Genomic DNA, 19,696 nt, shown 5'->3' on the forward strand with positions numbered 1-19,696 from the left:
AATGGCCAAAGTCTTTACCTTAAATACCGTCTTCAGCTAAAGACAAAAGAGGATGTTGAAGGTAGTGGTTTGGGACTTCAAAGGAGCAGGAGGGAATTCGCATGGAGATGGAAAAACAAATGCTTGATAAACTGATATCTGCTGGGTCCAGTAGAGACAGTGGTACAGAGTGGACTTGGATCTCTAGGCACTCCCTACATTTCCCTGACTAAACATAGCGAACTGCCTCTGCAGATATCAACAAGCCCTTTATCTAGTATTTTTTAGACAATCAGGAGGAAGATCAAAATTTCTTCTGGAGTCTTCTGGATCTTGATTGTTTTCAGCTGAAAATAATCCACATGCCAAAGAGACATTTTGGGGGGCTGGGGGTAAAATATTGCTCCCTTACAAAGCCAGTCGGAAGGTTAGCTGGAGTCTGAAGCCACTCAGTGGCACTTTCTAATTTTTAGTATTGATTTAGCCAGTTTGATTCAAAGACTAGGGAGGCAATACTGGAGATTGCTGAGCCATTTCTATCCCTTTCTCCTAGTTGATGTTGTCTGCAGATTCCCCATTGAATCCCATTCTGCTTTCAGGCTCCTTCTCATTTTATAAATAAGAAACCAATGTTTCAGACTCTACTCTCAAGGTTTTCCTGCAGAATGGGAGACACTCTGAGTTCAGTTCAGTTCAGGAGCTGTCGTGTCTGACTCTTTGTGACCCCAGGACTGCAGGTCGCCAGGCCGCCCTGTCCGTCACCAACTCCTGGGGTCCACCCAAACCCATGTCCATTGAGTCAGTGATGCCATTCAACCATCTCATCCTCCATCGTCCCCTTCTCCTCACGTCCTCAATCTTTCCCAGCATCAGGGTATTTTCCAATGAGTCAGCTCTTTGCATCAGGTGGCCAACGTATTGGAGTTTCAGCTTCAACATCAGTCCTTCCAGGGAACACCCAGGACTGATTTCCTTTAGGATGGACCGGTTGGATCTCCTTGCAGTCCAAGGGACTCTCAAGAGTCTTCTCCAACACCACAGTTCAAATTGTCAATTCTTCGGCGCTCAGCTTTCTTTATAGTTCAACTCTCACATCCATACATGACCACTGAAAAAACCATAGCCTTGACTAGATGGCCCTTTGTTGGCAAAGTAATGTCTCTAATTTTTAATATGCTGTCTAGGTTGGTCATAACTGAGTTAAGGCAATCCAAAATTCCAGCTCCCTTTGAAGTCTTCAGTGTTTGCTAAGAATTATTTTAGTGTTTACTGAGTTGATCTCCATTTTCAGTGTCAGTGATTACCTCCCTCTGAAGATGTCTTGATTCTTTTACCCTGCTCATTCTAGTATGAGAATTTACCCCATTAAAATACTTTGAAGTGTACAGTACAGTATTATTAACTATGTAACTATGTACACAATGGTGTACAGCTTATCTTTATCCTATTCATCTTGCAAAGCTGTAATTTTATATCTGTTGATTAAAAGTTCCCCATATGATCCAACAACCTCACTTCTAGTTCTACTAGAACTAGCAGCTGCTAGAATCTTAAAGAGGTATTGATATCCTGTCCATTCTTCTATTTCAGGAAAGAATATCTAAAGTCATTTTGGTGCAGCATTTTATGCACTTCCATTTAGGGAATTAAGGCATACAAAATGCAAAAATTATGCAAAAGAATGACTGACTTTTCAATCTTCAGACATGATGATAGCAGTTAGGAATTATCTGAGGGACAGGGCTTTCTCGGTAACTCTTAAATCATTCTATTTATTTGCCAGTCTACTTATTCAATTTGTAAAACTTTTCCTGAATACAAGCAAGCAATCAAAAAAGCACAAATCAAGTAACAAGCAACCAGTAGGGGAAAAAAGCAGACAACTAAAAAACGTAAAAGTTCATACATATGGTTTATCTTTATATATATATGGACTTGAAACTTAGTCACTTAGTTGTGTCCGACTTTTTGTGAGCCCAAGGTCTATAGGCTGCCAGATTCCTTTGTCTGTGGAATTCTCCAGGCAAGAATACTGGAGTGGGTAGCCATTCCCTTCTCCAGAGGATCTTCCCAATTCCGAGATCAAACCCTCCAGCATTGTAAGCAGATTTTTATCATATGAGCCACCAGGGAAATGCCATAAAGACTTATATCATTATTATACATTATTAAAATTGTTTTCATTTAAAATATTGCAAATATCTTAAAAATATTATAATATATAATGCATAATTTAATTGTATTATTTTAAAATATTGCATTGGATATGTTTATATGAATAATAATTACCAAACAGTACAAAGACATCTACTAAAAATTCTTTTATATAATATTCAGATATAACTGGGCATCCTATATTTTATCTACATGAATCTTAATGTTAATAGATTCTCATAGATGAGATCAGTGATGATTTTTTCAGATATTTCTAACTTTTTCATCCCATGAAATATCCAAATGCACTTTCACATTTTAGAAATCAAGTGAATGTATTATTTCTAGTCAAGATCTAATACTCCAAAAATTCCATACTACTCCAGATAAAAAGAGAGATGATAATGTTTTTGTCAAGTAAGGAATTAGCTCTCAGTGACCATTAGCAGTCATAAGAGTCCATGGTCAGAGGCCAGAAAATTTAGGAAATGACCAACACCCAGGTGATAATCAAAATTGACAGCTTCTATCCACTCACCTTTAATGAAGAATTGGATTTTCTTCTCCAAAATTACTTTTTGTTTGGATAAGGAGAATATATGCCTTTTCTCTTCCTCTGTGACGATCCCAGAGAAGTAGTATCATTTATTCAGATGATTACACCTAAATCATCTGAGCATTTATTAAAAATTGCCTGTGGTGACTGCTAATTATTCATGATGTTCTACATATTCCCAATTGAAAAAAAAAGTGCAAGGGATAATTCAAGGAAAGAAACCAAACAGCATAAATGATCTGTACAGCTCATGGAGAGCTCTGTAAAAGTACATATCCCCTCACACAGAGGCAGAGATTGAAGTAGCAGTGAAAATTCTTCAATCGGCTTTGTTCCAGTAAAACTGGAACAATTACAAAACCCATGATAAATTTTAAATGACATTATCATCATCACATACTTTTTTTTTTCTTTAAGTGTGTTACTCAAGTAAAAATATGTACTGAACACTGGATTAAAAATATATCATTTAATTTCTATGAGATAGGTATTATTTCCATATTCAGAGGACATCAAGTTTAGGAGAACCAGATAATTTGACCAAAGCCATATAATTGATAACCAGATGCTTCGAAATTAAACCCTCATCTTTAAATGGATGATATATCCTTGTCTTGTCCTTCCGTATGGCCAACCATAACAGTCACTGAGATGCACTATCTTACAGTGATGATCGTCTCAACCGTAGTGTGGCCTGAGATGAGATTCAACCGTGCTTGGATAATGTTCAGTACAACCTCATCAAGAATAAAACCTAATATAAAATATTAGATTCCCTCTCATAAATTTTATCCATGCCCTCTTCCTCTATGATTTCTATACATACAATAATTGAGGGAAATTCATATACAGTTAAAGATGGATCTAAATTGTACAAATGGATAAGTGCTGGAAAAGGTTTTATTTCTTCTTAATACTTAAATCAATAGATAGAATACTTTCAACACCAAAGAAATTTCTCTGATGCTTTACACACCCTACCTAGACCATTTCCATCATAGGGAAATTTTCCTCACCCCTTAACACCTCAAACAAAATCCTTCCACCTCCAGCAACTGCTGCTCTGGTTTCTTCCCATAAACTTATTATCCCTGTTTCTGAATTTCATATAAGTAAAATAAGGCAATATATACTGTCATTCTGGTATCTTTCACTTAGTACAGGGATTTTGAAATTTATCTGCATTGTGATTTTTATAGCTACATTGTATTCTAATACATACATGCGCCACCATTCTTTAACTACTGATGGATATTTGTGTTTTGGGTTATTATAAAAAGTCTAGTATAAACATTTCCATTCAACTATGTTTGTGGACAGATGAGTTGATTTCTCACAGTCAGATCTGAGTGAAATTACTGGATCACAAGATTAATGCATGCTTTAAGCTTATAAGAAATTTGAAACCTTCCAAAAACTTATTGTAGTCTTTTAAATTACCAACAAATATCCATGAGAGTTCCATTTTCTGCATATCTGTGCCAATATTTGATTAGAATTTTTAAAATTTTGAAATAGAAATTGGTGAAAAATTATTTCATTGTGATTTTTTTTTTTTTTGCTTGATGACTAACAATAATAAACACTTTTCTGTATAACCTGTCGGTCTTTCTATATCTTCTTTTAAGACATCTACATTTTGGTTCATTTTAATTTGGTTGTTTTTCTTTTTCATCAATATATTTTTGAGATTTTATGTCTATGCTAGATAAAACTATTTATTCAGATTTTCCTCTATGCATTTGACTGTTTTAGTCATTTGACCCAAGATTCTGCATGATACAAACAAGAATTGTGCTACCGCTAGGGAGGGCAGGAAACCCTTTCTCATGTTTGCTCCTGTGTGATCAGGGGCTTCAGTCCTGTCAGACTCTGTGATCCCATGGATTGTAGTGGCCAGGCTCCTTAGTCCTTGGGATTCTCCAGGCAAGAATACTGGAGTGGACTGCCATGCCCTCCTCCAGGGGATCTTCCCAACCCAAGGATCAAACCCGCATTTCCTGTGTCTTCTGCATTGCAGAGATTCTTTACCACTGAGTCACCAGGGAAGCCTCTTAAATATAAAGGAGACTTGGGGATGAAATGGGAAAGGGAGACTGAAAAGTTAAGCCACAACTCAAAGTACGCAGAACTCTCTGAAGACTGAGAGAGAGAAAAAGAAGAAAGAATCCATTTCTGTTGCCCTTTCATGGCTTGTTCGAATTTTCTTGTGCATTTGCATGTCAAGAAATTTTGGATTTTATCTTGGATATATTGTAATATCATGCTATGTCTGAATATTGTTGTATTTTTCTTAAATGTTTTTTTTTTTTCTTTTTTAAAATTAATTTATTTTAATTGGAAGCTAATTACTTCACAATAGTGTGGTGGTTTTTGCACACATTGACATGATTTAGTCAAGGGTGTACATGGGTTCCCCATCCGGAACCCCCCTCCCACCTCCCTCACCTCCACCTCACAAATAAAATCAAGAGAGTTGATTTTCTCATGTGTTGTAATACAAATATTGCTTCATATTTTTATCCTTGTCCAGCATATGGAGTCTGCTTCACACTTTCATGGTTCAGGATCAGTGAACTTGACAACTTGTGTACACAGGATATTAATCTCACCTTCCCTGGCCTTCTCCTTCCTAAAACTTCCTAGAATTCATTTCTCTCTCTCTCTCTTTTTTCTCCCCCTTTGACTGTTTGTCCCACTTCTGTCTTTTTTGTTGTTCAGCTCAGAAAGACTGTGGGCTATTTACAAGGTATTCATTTGTTGCAAGATCAAGCCCTTCTCAAAATAGAATTTGTAAAATGAGGAAATCACTTGTTCCATTAATGAATGTCTAATGCATTTCAGAATCTGCTTAATTTTCTGCCTTCAGTACTTTCAAGGTTGGCTATTTCTTTTCTTCTCAAAGTTTTTAACTGTGATGTGATGGCTTATCAAAATTTACCTGGTCATTACCAGAAGCAGATAAAGAAAATGTATATTTCTTTAAGTTTCTAAATTATGTTTATATCTGGCATAAAATTGTTGTTTGCTATGTTTCCGGTGTTTTTAAATATGCTTGTCCATTTTCTTTGTGTGCATTTTCATAATATCTGTGTTTATTATTCTTTTTTTCTCTGTATATAAGTATTTTTCTTAGTCTTGTTAAATGTCTAAATTTTTAGTCATTTCTATTTAATCTCTTGGTACTTAAGTGCAAATAGTTCTATTGTTTTGTGACTTATTCACTGTTATTTCTTCAATGTCTAATCTACTTTAAACAAATACACAGCAAAATGTTCATACTTGATAGTCTACTGAAACTTAGTAACTCAATTTGGTTTTCTATTATAATTCTTAGTTCTAATTTTCATATTTATATTTGCCTTTGGATTCTTAGAAATATTTATCACTGCTTTTAAAGTTCCTGTCTACCTATTCTGTGGCTTTCCTGGTGGCTCAGATGGTAAAGGATCTGCCTGCAAAGCAGGAGATGCAGGTTCAACCCCTGGGTTGGAAAGATACCCTGGAGAAGCATATGGCAACCCACTCTGGTATTCTTACCTGGAAAATTCCATGGACGAAGGAGCCTGGCGGGCTGCAGTCCTTGGAGTCACAAAGGGTTAGACACGACTGAGTGACTAACACTTTCACTACCTATTCTATCATCTCTGTTATTCCTGGATCTAGAAATGATGATTTATTTTTCTCATGGCTATGGATAGCATTTTTTCTGCTTCTTTAAGATGCAAATGTTTCTTTGGATGCTGGACATTGGGAAAATTTTTCAGTTGAATCCATAGGTTTTTTTTGTTTGTTTGTTTTTTCCCTCTCTTTCATCAAATTGTTAAGTTTTGTTTTACCAGACAGTTTTATTTGCTTACTAATCTGCTTAATCCTTTTGGGAGTTCTGTTACGTGGAGTACAGTGGATTATTTCCTCTGGGGCAAGTTCTCTCTTCAGGTGTCTTTATTGAAAGCTCTAGATGTTCAATGACATTCTTCAGTAAGATTTGACAAATTTGACCCAACCCTATGAGAACTGCTAGTTTTCAAGGAACAAATTCCTGGCAGTTCCTCCTTTCCTAGTAGCTGTTCTTGACTTTCTCTTTAGTCACTAAATTGTGTCCGACTCTTGTGACCCCATGGACTGTAGCCCACCAGGCTCCTCTGTCCATGGGATTCTCCAGGCAAGAAAACTGGAGTGGATTGCTGTTTCCTTCTTCAGGGGATCTTCCCAACTCAGGAATCGAACCCAGCTCTCCTGCATTGTAGGCAGATTATTTACCAACTGATCTATGAGGGATGCCCGTTCTTGATTTGGCTTTATACAGTCTCAATAGCTGCAATTTAGAAAGCATCGGAAATGTCTCAGGCCAACTTCATGCTGATATGAAATCACTTTGCTTAGGTGTCTCCACCCGAGTGCTCAACCCTGCATTTTCCAGGCACTGTAGCCCTTCCGGGTCTGACTCAGGGTCTTCATCTCTGCATGACTGTCACGGTCTTCCTGTGCCCCACCACCATTCCATATCAGGGGCCAGTAATCACGGTCTTTCTGTCGTGGGCCACCAATTATCAAATATCTGAAAACTTTTGTTACATGTCTGTCTCTAATTTTCCAGTTATTTTTAGCAGCAGAGTTATTAAATTCCAAGATTCTGGCTACAGAGATTGACAAAGGCCCTTGGAAAATGCATGCGACCAATTTCCCTGCTTGTCTAAACTGAGCATTTGCTCATTTTTCCCCATGGTGATCATCCATCTTTTAATTTAAATTATCAATTTTAAGCTCAATGTTCTATTTTAGTTATAATTTTCTAGATAATCTAAGTGTCGTCGGGAGTGTATTTATTCTCCAATCTTTCTAAAAGTGAAGATTGAACCATTTATGATAACCCATTTATCTCTAAATGATGCTTAGAATATGTTGTTCTTCAGTAAATATTAGTTTGATGAATGTAAGTCTTGAATTTTCACCAGAGTTCTAGAAGGATTCTTTTGAACTCATTTTCCAAGTTAAACTGAAAATAGAGATCAGCAATCTAACCACCAGAAATTCACTTTTTTATTCTCTATGTATGATGCTTTTAAAGAATCTTCAAAATTAACTGAGTTTTTAGTTTCCTTATCTTGCATATCTAAATAACAAGCCTAGTGATACTTGACCATTTGTCATTTAGTAAATCTCTGTTCTGTGGAGCAAATTTTTTCCAATTTTTTTTCTTTTTAAATTTTACTGAATTCAAGAATCCTCCAAGCTTAATGGGTTTGAAATTTTTTTATAGTGTTTTAGTTAATTACACACTTTAGGACTTCAATGAATCAGGGGAAAGTGTAAACTCCCTCAAGAGCTGTGTTCCCCAAGGTTTCATTTGCTAACTTGGTAACATTTAAGCTGTAGTAGAACTCATTAGGAGCTGATGTAAAAAGTGCCTGTGTATATGTATTTAGTTGTACCTGCTATTCAAATTTGTTCTCTTAGAGCAAAAATAAAAAACGTTGAAAATTTGTTACTTTGTTATTATATTTATTCTGTATTAATGATGATTTGCCTTCAGTTGTTTTACTTGGAGAAAACTTCTATATATATTTAGTTATTGTTTTTAATACTGTTTAAAAAAAGAAAACATGGAAAGCAACATGAAGTTTCTAAAGCTGAAATTTTAAAATATTTTCTTTTGGTAAGTTATATTTATTTTACAATAATTGACTTCCTTCTTTGGTTTTTAAATTTTTCCCATATTTTAATAGATCACTTAGAAAAATCATTTTAAATCTGATAAAATTATGAGTGTTAAGAATATTAGAGGTCATTTAAACCAACTTCACTCTATCCACTCCACCTGTATCATCTAGTTTTATTCACAATATTGTCTTATGTTTTACAGGGATAGGCCTGCCTGATGAGTAATATAATTTAATTTCTAAATTTCACTTGGAAATCCTTTTTAATTATGCTTACAATGAAAACTATCTGTAAAGTATCTTTCCTTGAGACAATGCTATTTAATTTATACTTTAGAAAGATGAATTAGAGAGTTAGATGAGAGCTCTAATCAGTACAAGTCTTTCTGCAGTGATTGAAATGTTCTCTAATTAGCACTGTTCAGTATAGTGGCTATACAGTCATATATGACTATTGAGCACTTGAGACTAAATCAAAGTGTAGAATTTTACCTGTTTTTATTATGTTTAATTTCTATTTAAACATTCATATAAAGTTACTAACTACTGAATTAGATAGCTCAGATGTGATGAACTAATGCTACATTTTGTTTTGAAATGTCTAGATTTAACATTACAGTTTGAAAAACATGCATTTTGGCAAATGTTTTGATAGTTTCTGAGTAACGTATTAGCAATTGTGAAAACTTCTAGGCTACAAATTTATGAAAGAAAATATTAAAACATCCATTTCTATTTCATCATATTTTTAAACAGAATGAACTAAAGATTTCAAATTTGGGAAATGTTAATAGATTTACTGATGTGTTGTACCTTTTTTTGTGATTTATACTCATCTGCATGCACATTAAATTTGTTCACATTGTGATTCTCTATCAATATATTGCTTATCTACTTACTTAGATCCCCACCTTCCTATTTATCTGTCTTATAATGTGTGCACTTATTATTAACTCAAAGCAAAACCTAGCATTTTTCCCAGAGCATCTATTATTTTTAGTAATTATGTGATGTAGGTGTGATTATACTAGTATGAAAGAAGATAAATGACTTTCCCAAAGTCAATAAATCAATAAATGATAGCAACATATTTTAATCATAGGTTGGGCTGATGCCAACTATTTGTGGCAGTTGAAATATTTATTAAAATAAATAAACAGAATTGACATAGATAAGTCAAATTTTGTCATTGTGTTTATTTCTTTGTATCTAAAAATATAGGGAGAGCCCTAACCTCTTAAGGATATATTGATTCTTATATAAGCATAGTGGGTCTTCCTAGGTGGTATGATGGTAAAGAATCTGCCTGTCAATATATAAGGCAAAAGAAACACAGGTTCCATCCCTGAATCCTGAAGAGTCCTTGGAGGAGGAAATGACAACTCCCTCCAGTATTCTAGTCTGGAAATTCCCATGGACAGAGGAATCTGGTAGGCTATAGTCCATGGGGTTGAAAAGTGTCAAAAATGACAGAACCCTCAGGTAGCATAGAAGCCTGGTACAATAGACTAAAAAGCCTAAGTAACCAATCTATCTAAAGAAGAGAAACTGGATTTAGAAAGCCATAGTGGTCCCTGGTGTCTCAGACTGTGAAGAATCTGCCTGCAATGCAGGAGACCCGGATTCAATCCCTGGTCAAGAAGAAAATGCCTACCCCTCCAGTATCCTTGCCTGGAGAATTCCAAGGACGGAGGAGCCTGGCAGGATGCATTCCCTGGGCTCGCAGAGAGTCAGACGTGACTGAGTGACTTTCACTTCAAAGTGCTGTTTTACTAATATATACATTAGTGTTATATATATAATTAATCAGTAAAATATAATTAACAATTACGCACAGAGAGAGAGAGAGCGAGAGACCCAGATTCAGTCCTGGGTTGAGAAGAGAACGGCCGCCCCCTGCGGCACTCTTGCTTGGAGAATGCCCCGGGCAGAGGAGACTGGGGGCAGCAGCCCCTGAGCTCGCAAAGACTCGGGCACAACTGAAAGGCTAGGCAGAGCCCAGCACACACGTATATAGATACAGACGTCTGCCTGCAATGCGGGAGACCCGGGTTCGATCCCTGGGTCGGGAAGTTCCTCTTGAGAAGAAAATGGCAACCCACTCCAGCACTCTTGCCTGGAGAACCCCATGGACGGAAGAACATGGTAGGCTACAGTCCATGGGGCCACAGAGTCAGACACAAGTGAGAGAGTTCACTTCACTTCACTGCACTTCAATTTTATATATAGAATTATATAAAGGCTACAAAAAATTCCAGAACAATAAATGATTGTGTTATTCCACATTTTACATTTTATCTTTTCTATGTATATGTGTGTGTATACATATATATATATATGAGTTTATAATAAATAATTAGTTAAATATTATGTATAGAAATTTATATAGCAACAGATATAGCTAAAAAGCCCCATGTACTATATGACATCTTTTAACTGCTCCGTTTAGACAAGGCCTCATTTTCTATTCTCTGAGTCTCACTCTTCTGTGATTTCACTGAGGGTCTCTCTCTGGGATGCTTATAATGAAGCATCATAAAAGGCCAGAGATGTATGCACCTTCAAGAGCATCATGGCATCTTTGGAGGTCAGGACTCCATCTCACAGCTTTGCTTTTACCTGGCTGTATCATGGTGCTTTTATAGACTAACATGGAGCTAATAGTACAGATGACTAAAGATCTTCTTGTAATTTACTCCTTCCTTAAAAATGAAGAGCTTTAAAGAAGGATTAAGTTTAATTTTGTGAATTCCTTATATTTTCCATCAGTATCTCTCAAGCCAGAATCACTTTCTCATAATTGGAGACAGAATTAGATTTTTGAGAGCCAAAATGAATTTTCTTATACTTGCTTATGGAGTAGAATTATAACTAGCACTAAATGGAAAAAAAAAAAAAAAAAAAACAGTCTAATCAAGCTTGGTTCGGCAAAACAATTTATTTTTCCAAGGACAGAGGCCTATATAGATTTCTCTGAGTCTTTAATATATTAAACACCAGATACTCCTGTGTACATTCTAATCCCCACATCTTTTTTACTTACAGATTTCAAGATAAGGAATCAACAAATGGCTGCAAAGAATTTTACGGTTGTTACTGAATTTATTCTTTGGGGACTGACAGACAATGCTGAACTGAAAGTTGCTCTTTTTGTATTGTTCCTGGTGATTTATGCTGTTACTTTGGTGGTGAATCTGGGCATGATCTTCTTAATCCAAATCACCCCCCAGCTCCACACACCCATGTACTTTTTCCTCAGCTGCCTTTCATTTGTGGATGCCTGCTATTCTTCTGTTATTGCACCAAAAATGCTGATCAGCTTCCTAGTTGGGAGGCAAGCCATCTCCTTCTCTGCCTGCATAGTGCAGCATTTGTTTCTTGGGGTGTTCATCACCACAGAAGGCTTCTTGCTGTCTGTGATGGCTTATGACCGTTATGTGGCCATTGTCAACCCTTTGCTTTACACTGTAGCCATGTCTAAGAGGAGGTGTGTAGGACTGGTCACTGGATCACTCGTTGGGGGATTGATTAACTCACTGACACACACCATTAGCTTTGGGAGACTGTCTTTCTGCAGGTCTAATATCATCAATCACTTCTTCTGTGATGTTCCCCCACTGCTGAAGCTGTCGTGTTCTGATACCTCCATGAACGAGCTGCTGCTCCTCACCTTCTCTGCAGTCATTGCATGGCCACCTTCTTGATTGTGATCCTCTCCTACGCCTTCATCGCTGTTGCTATCCTGAGGATCCGCTCAGCAGCAGGCAGACAGAAAGCCTTCTCCACCTGTGCCTCTCACCTGACTGCTGTGACCATATTCTATGGCACCTTGAGTTTTAACTACATTCAGCCAAGTTCCCAGTATTCTGTAGAACAAGAGAAGGTGGTTTCCGTGTTCTATACACTAGTGATTCCCATGTTAAACCCGCTGATTTACAGTCTGAGAAACAAAGAGGTAAAGGGTGCTGTGAGAAGGGTCATAGAAATAAAACATTTGTCATGCTAATTTCATGTTACTTAGCCCTATAGCAGTCAATCAATTCTTCCTTCACCAACATCCACTTGAATACAATGAATTCTAGAGTTTCTAAGTATAGGACAAATTATTTCATTCTGTATAGTCCTTTTCATATAAGAAAATGAGACTAGAAATTAAAAGTGATTTTATGCATAAATGAATTTTTACAAAGCCTAACTAAAAACTCAGGTTATTAATATCTGCACTAATGGCTTTTAATGAAATGATTTTGATAAATTTATTTTATCAATTCATAGAATTACATGAATCTTCTCTGAAATTTGGAAAACAAAGTTTGTGAATATGTGTATACTATTGGAGATATAAAAAATTAAATATTTTTATAAAATACTTAAATGTATTGAGTCAGAAAATTAAAATAATTTTATGTATGGCATTTATTTTCCTTTTAAAGCTTGTATTAAAATTTTAAATATTGGTAAATTCCTATATTAGCTAAAAAGGAGAATATGATTCCAAATGAGATTTTCTAACTAGTAGTGATTTTATTACTTTTCTTCCTGTTCTTGGACATCCATGACCTCAACAAAAAGAAGGGTTGTTGGAAAATGACACCATTGTAATTTTCAATTTGCAGTAGTGTTCTCTTCCTTAAAAAAACCCTAGTATAAAGATTGATACATATTTGGAATTTGAGAGTAGGTATAATTCAGCACCCTTTCAGCACACTTCCCATTCATCTCTGATTTTCAGAATCTACTTCATATTCTTTTAAGATTAAAAAAGAAAGAAAGAAAGAAAAAACTCTAGCAATCTTTAAATCACATGATGGGTGTTACTGCTGGATAAGAGTTTCTATTCTGTAATGATGGTTTACTTGATTATATAACTTCAAAACTCCCCATCATTTTAGAAATGATTGTCTATTACCAAAGGTCCTGTGATTAATATTGCAATAAATTTTGAATATAAAAATTAGTTATACTATGGACAGTTTTCTATATTTTTAGAGTCTTTATTAACTACTGATATCAGAAAGATACAGATTGGGATTTTTAAAACAAATGAGGAATGTTTAAAATAGTTAAACAAGCTTATATTCACTATTTCATACTTCACAATGAAGACATAGTCAAAATGCTAGCAAGGATGACAGGATTTAAAGCAGGAAAAGCAATTTTTACCTTTCCTATGAAAAATAATAACAAAATATTGTAAAAGTAGTTGTCTTTGCACATACATTCTGCAGGGGGCATGCCATCCTTCCAATATCAGGGTCTTGTAAAATGAGTCAGCTCCTCACTGTCAGGGAATGTTTAACAGGAGGATTCCTGGGTGCTGTTTCCTGTCTCTCCTGAGTCCTCTCTTCCTCATCAGTTCCTGTCAGGAATGAGCTCAGCGGCAGGCATCCCAGGACTGAGACCGAGAGATGGAATGGATGCATAGGATTCCCTTCATTAGCTTTTCCAGATGGAGGAAGTCATTATTTCTGACCTTCTTTTTTATTTTTATTTTTTGTGAATAATTTTTTTCTTTTTTTCTAATTTAATTTTATTTTTTTTTTAATTTTTGTGTTAATTGGAGGCTAACTACTTCACAACATTTCAGTGGGTTTTGTCATACATTGATATGAATCAGCCATAGAGTTACACGTATTTCCCATCCCGATCCCCCCTCCCACCTCCCTCTCCACCATGGAATATTACTCAGCTGTTAAAAAGAATTCATTTGAATCAGTTCTAATGAGATCGACCTTCTTTTGATATGGATTGTCTTTTGGCTTTAAGGCCTCTATTACTACTTGTTCCCTTGGTAACTTGTAAAGTCTGGTCTTTTGATCTTTATCTGAAGAAGCTACCTTGTAATATGGCATATATACTCACACAGAGCTCAATAAAGCACCCTTGTTCCTCTAGAGACTTGGGTCCCCGTGTCCTTCTCTCTCTCTCTCTCTCTCTCTCTCTCTCTCTCTCTCTGTGTTTCTGGCTGATTCTCTGGAGCGTGGAAGCCTGTTGAGCTCATTTTCCTGCCCAGGCTTTCAAACCTCTTTGGGAGGGCACCCTGTGCCTATATGAGTGGTACAAGCCCTGTCCTAGGTCTTTATTGGTTTTCTGCGTAACCCAGGGAATATTAGCCTCTTTCCTTCTTTCACTTTCTTATCGTCGACTGCAGACCACCAGATTCTGGTCCCTTAAAGGACCGCAACACTTCACATCTGGATTGATTTTCTTTAGGATTAACTGGTGTGATCTCCTTACTATCCAAGGAACTCTCAAGAGTCTTCTCCAGCACCACAATTCAAAAGGATCAATTATTCAGCACCCAGCCTTCTTTATGGTCCAACTCACATCTGTACATGATTACTGGAAAAACTATAACTTGACCTTTGCCAACAAAGTAATGTCTCTGCTTTTCCATATGCTGCTGAGGTTTGTCATAGATTTTCTTTCAAGGGTCAAGTATTTTTTCATTTGGTGGCTGCAGTCCCATACCACAGTGATTTTGGAGCCCAAGAAAAACAAACCTGTCGCTGTTTCTCCTTTTTCCAAATCTATTTGCCATAGAGTGATGTGATCGGATTCCAACTTCTTGTTAGTTGCATCTATCAGAAATATATTCTCCCATCAAGGTTTGTCTTGCCTTTACTTCTTCTTCTGACAAGTGAAAGTTGGACAATCATTCAGTCGTGTCTGACTCTTTGCGATTCCATAGACTCTCCAGGCCAGAATACTGCAGTGGGTAGGCTTTCTCTTCTCCAGGGGATCTTTCTGACCCAGGAGTGGAACCAGGGTCTCTTGCATTGCAAGAGGATTCTTTACCAACTGAGCTATGAGGGAAGCCCATTTTGACAACAAAAACGTGTAGAATTTCAGCATAGGATAAAATTATATATATTTTTTTCTTTACAGTTAGTATTTTCTAACCTGAGTCTAATGAGATATATTATCATCTAAAAAAGTTACATTTTCCCTTGCTTTTATATACAAATGCACAAATATATGAGCACCACTTATCAAAAAGAGCAGCTATTTTCTGTTTTGTATCAATTCTTCCTAATTTAGGGATTCATATGTATCTGGAAAACAATTCCCAATCAGCGTTGCTCCAGTGTCCTATCGATCTATTCCTGTGCCAATATTACAGTTTATCAAACACTCTAGCCACTGTGTCTTAGTATGTGCGTGAACCGGGACATGTCCCTTGGTCTTCTTGTTCAGAAGGATTTAGCTATTCTTGACTGGCTCCTTATACTTTTCATATAAGTTTTACAATCAGTGCATATTGATGGAGTTCTTTTACTTCTAATACATGGATACAACTAAAATACACTTGACTTTGTCTTTCACAGGTTTAGTCTGTGTCTCTAAACCATTTACAGTATCAAAAATGCTTCATGGAAAGAACCTGGCACAATTTGAATTTCTTTCAATTTCCTATTTTTCATATTAGAGCTGGCCAACATATTCTTTACAGGTTTCCATTTTCTCATCAGAGATCCCCGGTTTGGATCCATTGACCCAGTAATGTATGTCAGATTAGGTAAATATGCCCCGGGTGGCGGGGGGGAAGGACTGGAATCTCTCAATTGTTTTGAAAACAATCTCCAGTTGAAATTAGAGTTCATTTAAAAATAAGCATTTTTACAGTCACTGAAGCCTTAAATTAGGATTCTAAAAGTTATGTAGCATTAAAGTTTGTTAGTTGAACCACTGCCCCACAGCAGCTTAGCATTTTCTACCTTTCTACTTTAAAGATACTAACTTATCTTTACGTATACAAAAGTAGAAATTCCAATAGGTTCCAGCTTGTTTGAGGAGTTATTCCAGAGGATATAATTGTGCATTGACAGTGAGCTGAATCCAGACAGTGGATGTTCCTCACTGCCTCCTCATCCTTGGAATATATGTTCTGCTCAGCATTCCTATAACAGGCATTGTTTAGGGACACAACCCTGAGAGAGGAAGGTGCTGTTGAATAATCTGGACTGAATATATGACTGAATCCAGTTAAGGTTTCTCCACAAAGTTTCAAGATTCTGGCAGGCAGGCAGGGGTTGCAATTTACAAAAAATTTGGTCTCCCAAGACAAGCTCATTTGTTAAGTTCCCTTGTTTATTAAACCTACCACCTTCCATCTGGAGTGGTCAGACTCTTTCTGCTGTCTCTATTTGCCCTCCATGTATGGGGGCTAGTCTGCAACCGAAAACAATTATCTGTTAACATTTCCTATCTTGTCTTTACATTCCTTTAACATATTGCTCATATTTATGTTAATATTCACATATAAAATTTCAATGTATTTTTCTAGTTACTCTAGTATTTTTATTGGCAAAAAGATGGGGAAACAGTGACTGACTTTATTTTGTGGGGCTCCAAAATCACTGCATATAGTGATTGCAGCCATGAAATTAAAAGATGCTTGCTCTTTGGAAGGAAAGTTATGACCAACCTAGACAGCATATTAAAAATCAGACACATTACTTTGCCAACAAAGGTCCGTCTAGTCAAAGCTATGATTTTTCCAGTGGTCATGTATGGATGTGACAGTTGGACTATAAAGAAAGCTGAGCATCAAAGAATTGATGCTTTTGAACTGTGGTGTTGGAGAAGACTCTTGAGAGTCCTTTGGACTGCAAGGAGATCAAACCAGCCAATCTGAAAGGAAATAAATCTTGAATATTCATTGGAAGGACTGATGTTGAAGCTAAAACTCCAATATTTTGGCCACCTGATGCGGAGAGCTGACTCACTGGAGAAGACTGTGATGCTGGGAAAGAATGAAGGCAGGAGGAGAAGGAGACAACAGAAAATGAGATGGTTGGATGGCATCACTGACTCGGTGGACCAAGTTTGAGTAAGATCGAGTCATTGGTGATGGACAGGGAAGCCTGGCATGCTGCAATCCACGGGGTCACAAAGAGTTGGACACGACTGAACTGAATTGAACTGAACTGAAAAATCTCTAGGTCCATTCATGTTCCTGCAAATGGCTTTATTTGATCTTTTAATGACTGAGTAATATTCCATTGTATATATGTGTATATATATTCATTCCTCTGTTTTCGGACATTTATGTTGCTTCCATGTCTTGACTTCTGTAAACAGTGCTGCAATGACATTTGGTAGTGTATATACTTTGAATCATATTTTTCTCCATGTATATGCCCAGGAGTGGGATTCCAGGGTCATATGGTAACTCTACTTTTATCTTTCATGTAACCTCCATACCGTCCTCCATAGTTTCTGTACCAATTTATATTCCCACCAATATTTTAGGAGGGTTCCTTTCTCTTCACACCCTTTCCAACATTTACTGTTTGTGGATATTTTGAAGATAGCCATTCTGGCTGATGTGAGGTAATATCTCATTGAAGTTTTGATTTGCATTTTTCTAATAATCAGTAACACTGAACATATTTTCATATGTCTCTTGACTATCTGTATGTCTTATTTTGAGAAATGACTAGGTCTTCCAATCATTTTGATTGGATTATCTAGATTGTTTTGATGTCATACAAACTTTTCACTAGCCCTTGGTCTTGGTTATAGATTTTCCCTTACTGCTTTATCTGAATGTTTTATGCTTTAGCATTTTACACTGAAGTTTGTTTGTTTGTTTTTTTTTTTTTTCATTTTGAGTGCATTTTTATAAGGTTAAGGTCAGCATTATTTATTTGTTTGTTTTTGCCTCTGTACTACCAATAACGTCAGCACATGTTTTTATTTATTTATTTATTTTAATTGGAGGCTGATTACTTTACAATATTGTATTGGTTTTGCCATACACTGACATGAATCTGCCACAGGTGTACATGTGTTCCCCATCCTGAACCCCTCTCCCACCTCCCTCCCCATCCCATCCCTCTAGGTCATCCCAGTGCACCAGCCCCGAGCACCCTGTCTCATGAATTGGACCTGGACTGGCGATTCGTTTCACATGTGATAATTTACATGTTTCAATGCCGTTCTCCCATATCATCCCACCCTTGCCCTCTCCCACAGAGTCCAAAAGACTGTTCTATACATCTGTGTCTCTTTTGCTGTCTCATATACAGGGTTATCGTTACCATTTTTTAAAAGCTATCATCCATTTTCTGGATATACCATCTTTTTTATCCATATATATATATATTAATATATACATATATATATATATATTAAAGGGGATATTGGTTGTTTTGTGTCATGTTGTTTAAAAATTGTATTCCAGTGAAGGTTTTTTATTAAACTTCATGGGATAAACAAATAATTTTATTGCAAGATACTGAACAAAGCATATATTGTAGACTAATAGCCTCAGTAAAGTTGCAGAATTATTAAGTAGAGTTAAAGGTAGCACACGGGAAAATGTAGAAGTCATTTATAAAAAGCAAGATAGCTGCATCCCTGCTATGTATCAGACCTTAGAAATATGGCAGAGTGCCAACAATGAGATCGGTTCCCTTTGCTTCTCACAAGCAGAATAATGAATTGTGTAGTTAAATACTGAAAGTCAGTTAAAACTTACTGCATAAACAGTGTTGATAAAAACTGGAAGCATCAGCCCAAGGAAAGAGAGCCAACACAATTAATTCATCAGTACTTCCTTTACTCAAGAATGCAAAAAAGTAGAACATTACTTTTAAACATGGATAAATATTTTTATTCAAAAAGACAAAATTATTTTACTACCCCTTCAATCAAACTACCAGTTATGAAGAAAGAATTACTACTTGAGAGAACAAGAGGTACCAATCTGGGAGCTACTGAAGGATCCCAAAGATTATCTTGATTTAAATGTCCTGTGATTTCAACAAAATGTATGGGTTGAGACAAAATTAGGCTGCAGTTGGACCTATGAATTGCTGAATTGCAACATATTTTCAGTTAATAGACGAATAGATTCTTATAAAGAATTAGAAGAATTCATGATAAAAAATGTGGGATCTCAGTGTAAAGAATAAGGGTATTTGAGAAAATGAATGTGATTGATGACTTCAAATACACAGATGAAACATACTGGGGAAAAGTATGAAGGCAAAAACAAAAGAAAATAAAAAACTCACAGACACACCATATGTTGTAATTTTATTCCAAAAGATGAGAAAACATTCAGAAACCTGGACAGTCATTTCTTTGTCTATATCCACCTAACACAGTCTCCTAACATTTACTTAATTTATGTACAAAATTGGTCTTTTGTGCTCAAGGCATTTTCTTCTACTATTTTTTTTTCATTAATCTCTTTGCATCAATTGAAAGTGCCTAGTATATATATTATAATCTATAAATAATTGTTGAACATATTTATACTCACTACTTAATTTGGAGGTACATAGAACAAAATTTAGAGTCCATAACCAGTTTATAGAAATTGTATTGCATG

At 36.1% G+C, this 19,696-nt stretch overlaps 1 protein-coding gene across 1 annotated transcript; it reads left to right on the top strand.

Moving 5' to 3' along the window:
- The first annotated feature begins 11,420 nt into the window (after window positions 1–11,420).
- On the top strand, window positions 11,421–12,358 carry LOC136175056 (olfactory receptor 5J3-like). Its single transcript, XM_065945370.1, is given in 2 exon segments — window positions 11,421–12,036; window positions 12,039–12,358. Coding segments are annotated over 2 exon segments (936 nt in total).
- Window positions 12,359–19,696: the final 7,338 nt, after the last annotated feature.

The sequence above is a fragment of the Muntiacus reevesi genome, chromosome 9, assembly GCF_963930625.1.
Source record: "Muntiacus reevesi chromosome 9, mMunRee1.1, whole genome shotgun sequence".
NCBI classification, from domain to species: domain Eukaryota; kingdom Metazoa; phylum Chordata; class Mammalia; order Artiodactyla; family Cervidae; genus Muntiacus; species Muntiacus reevesi.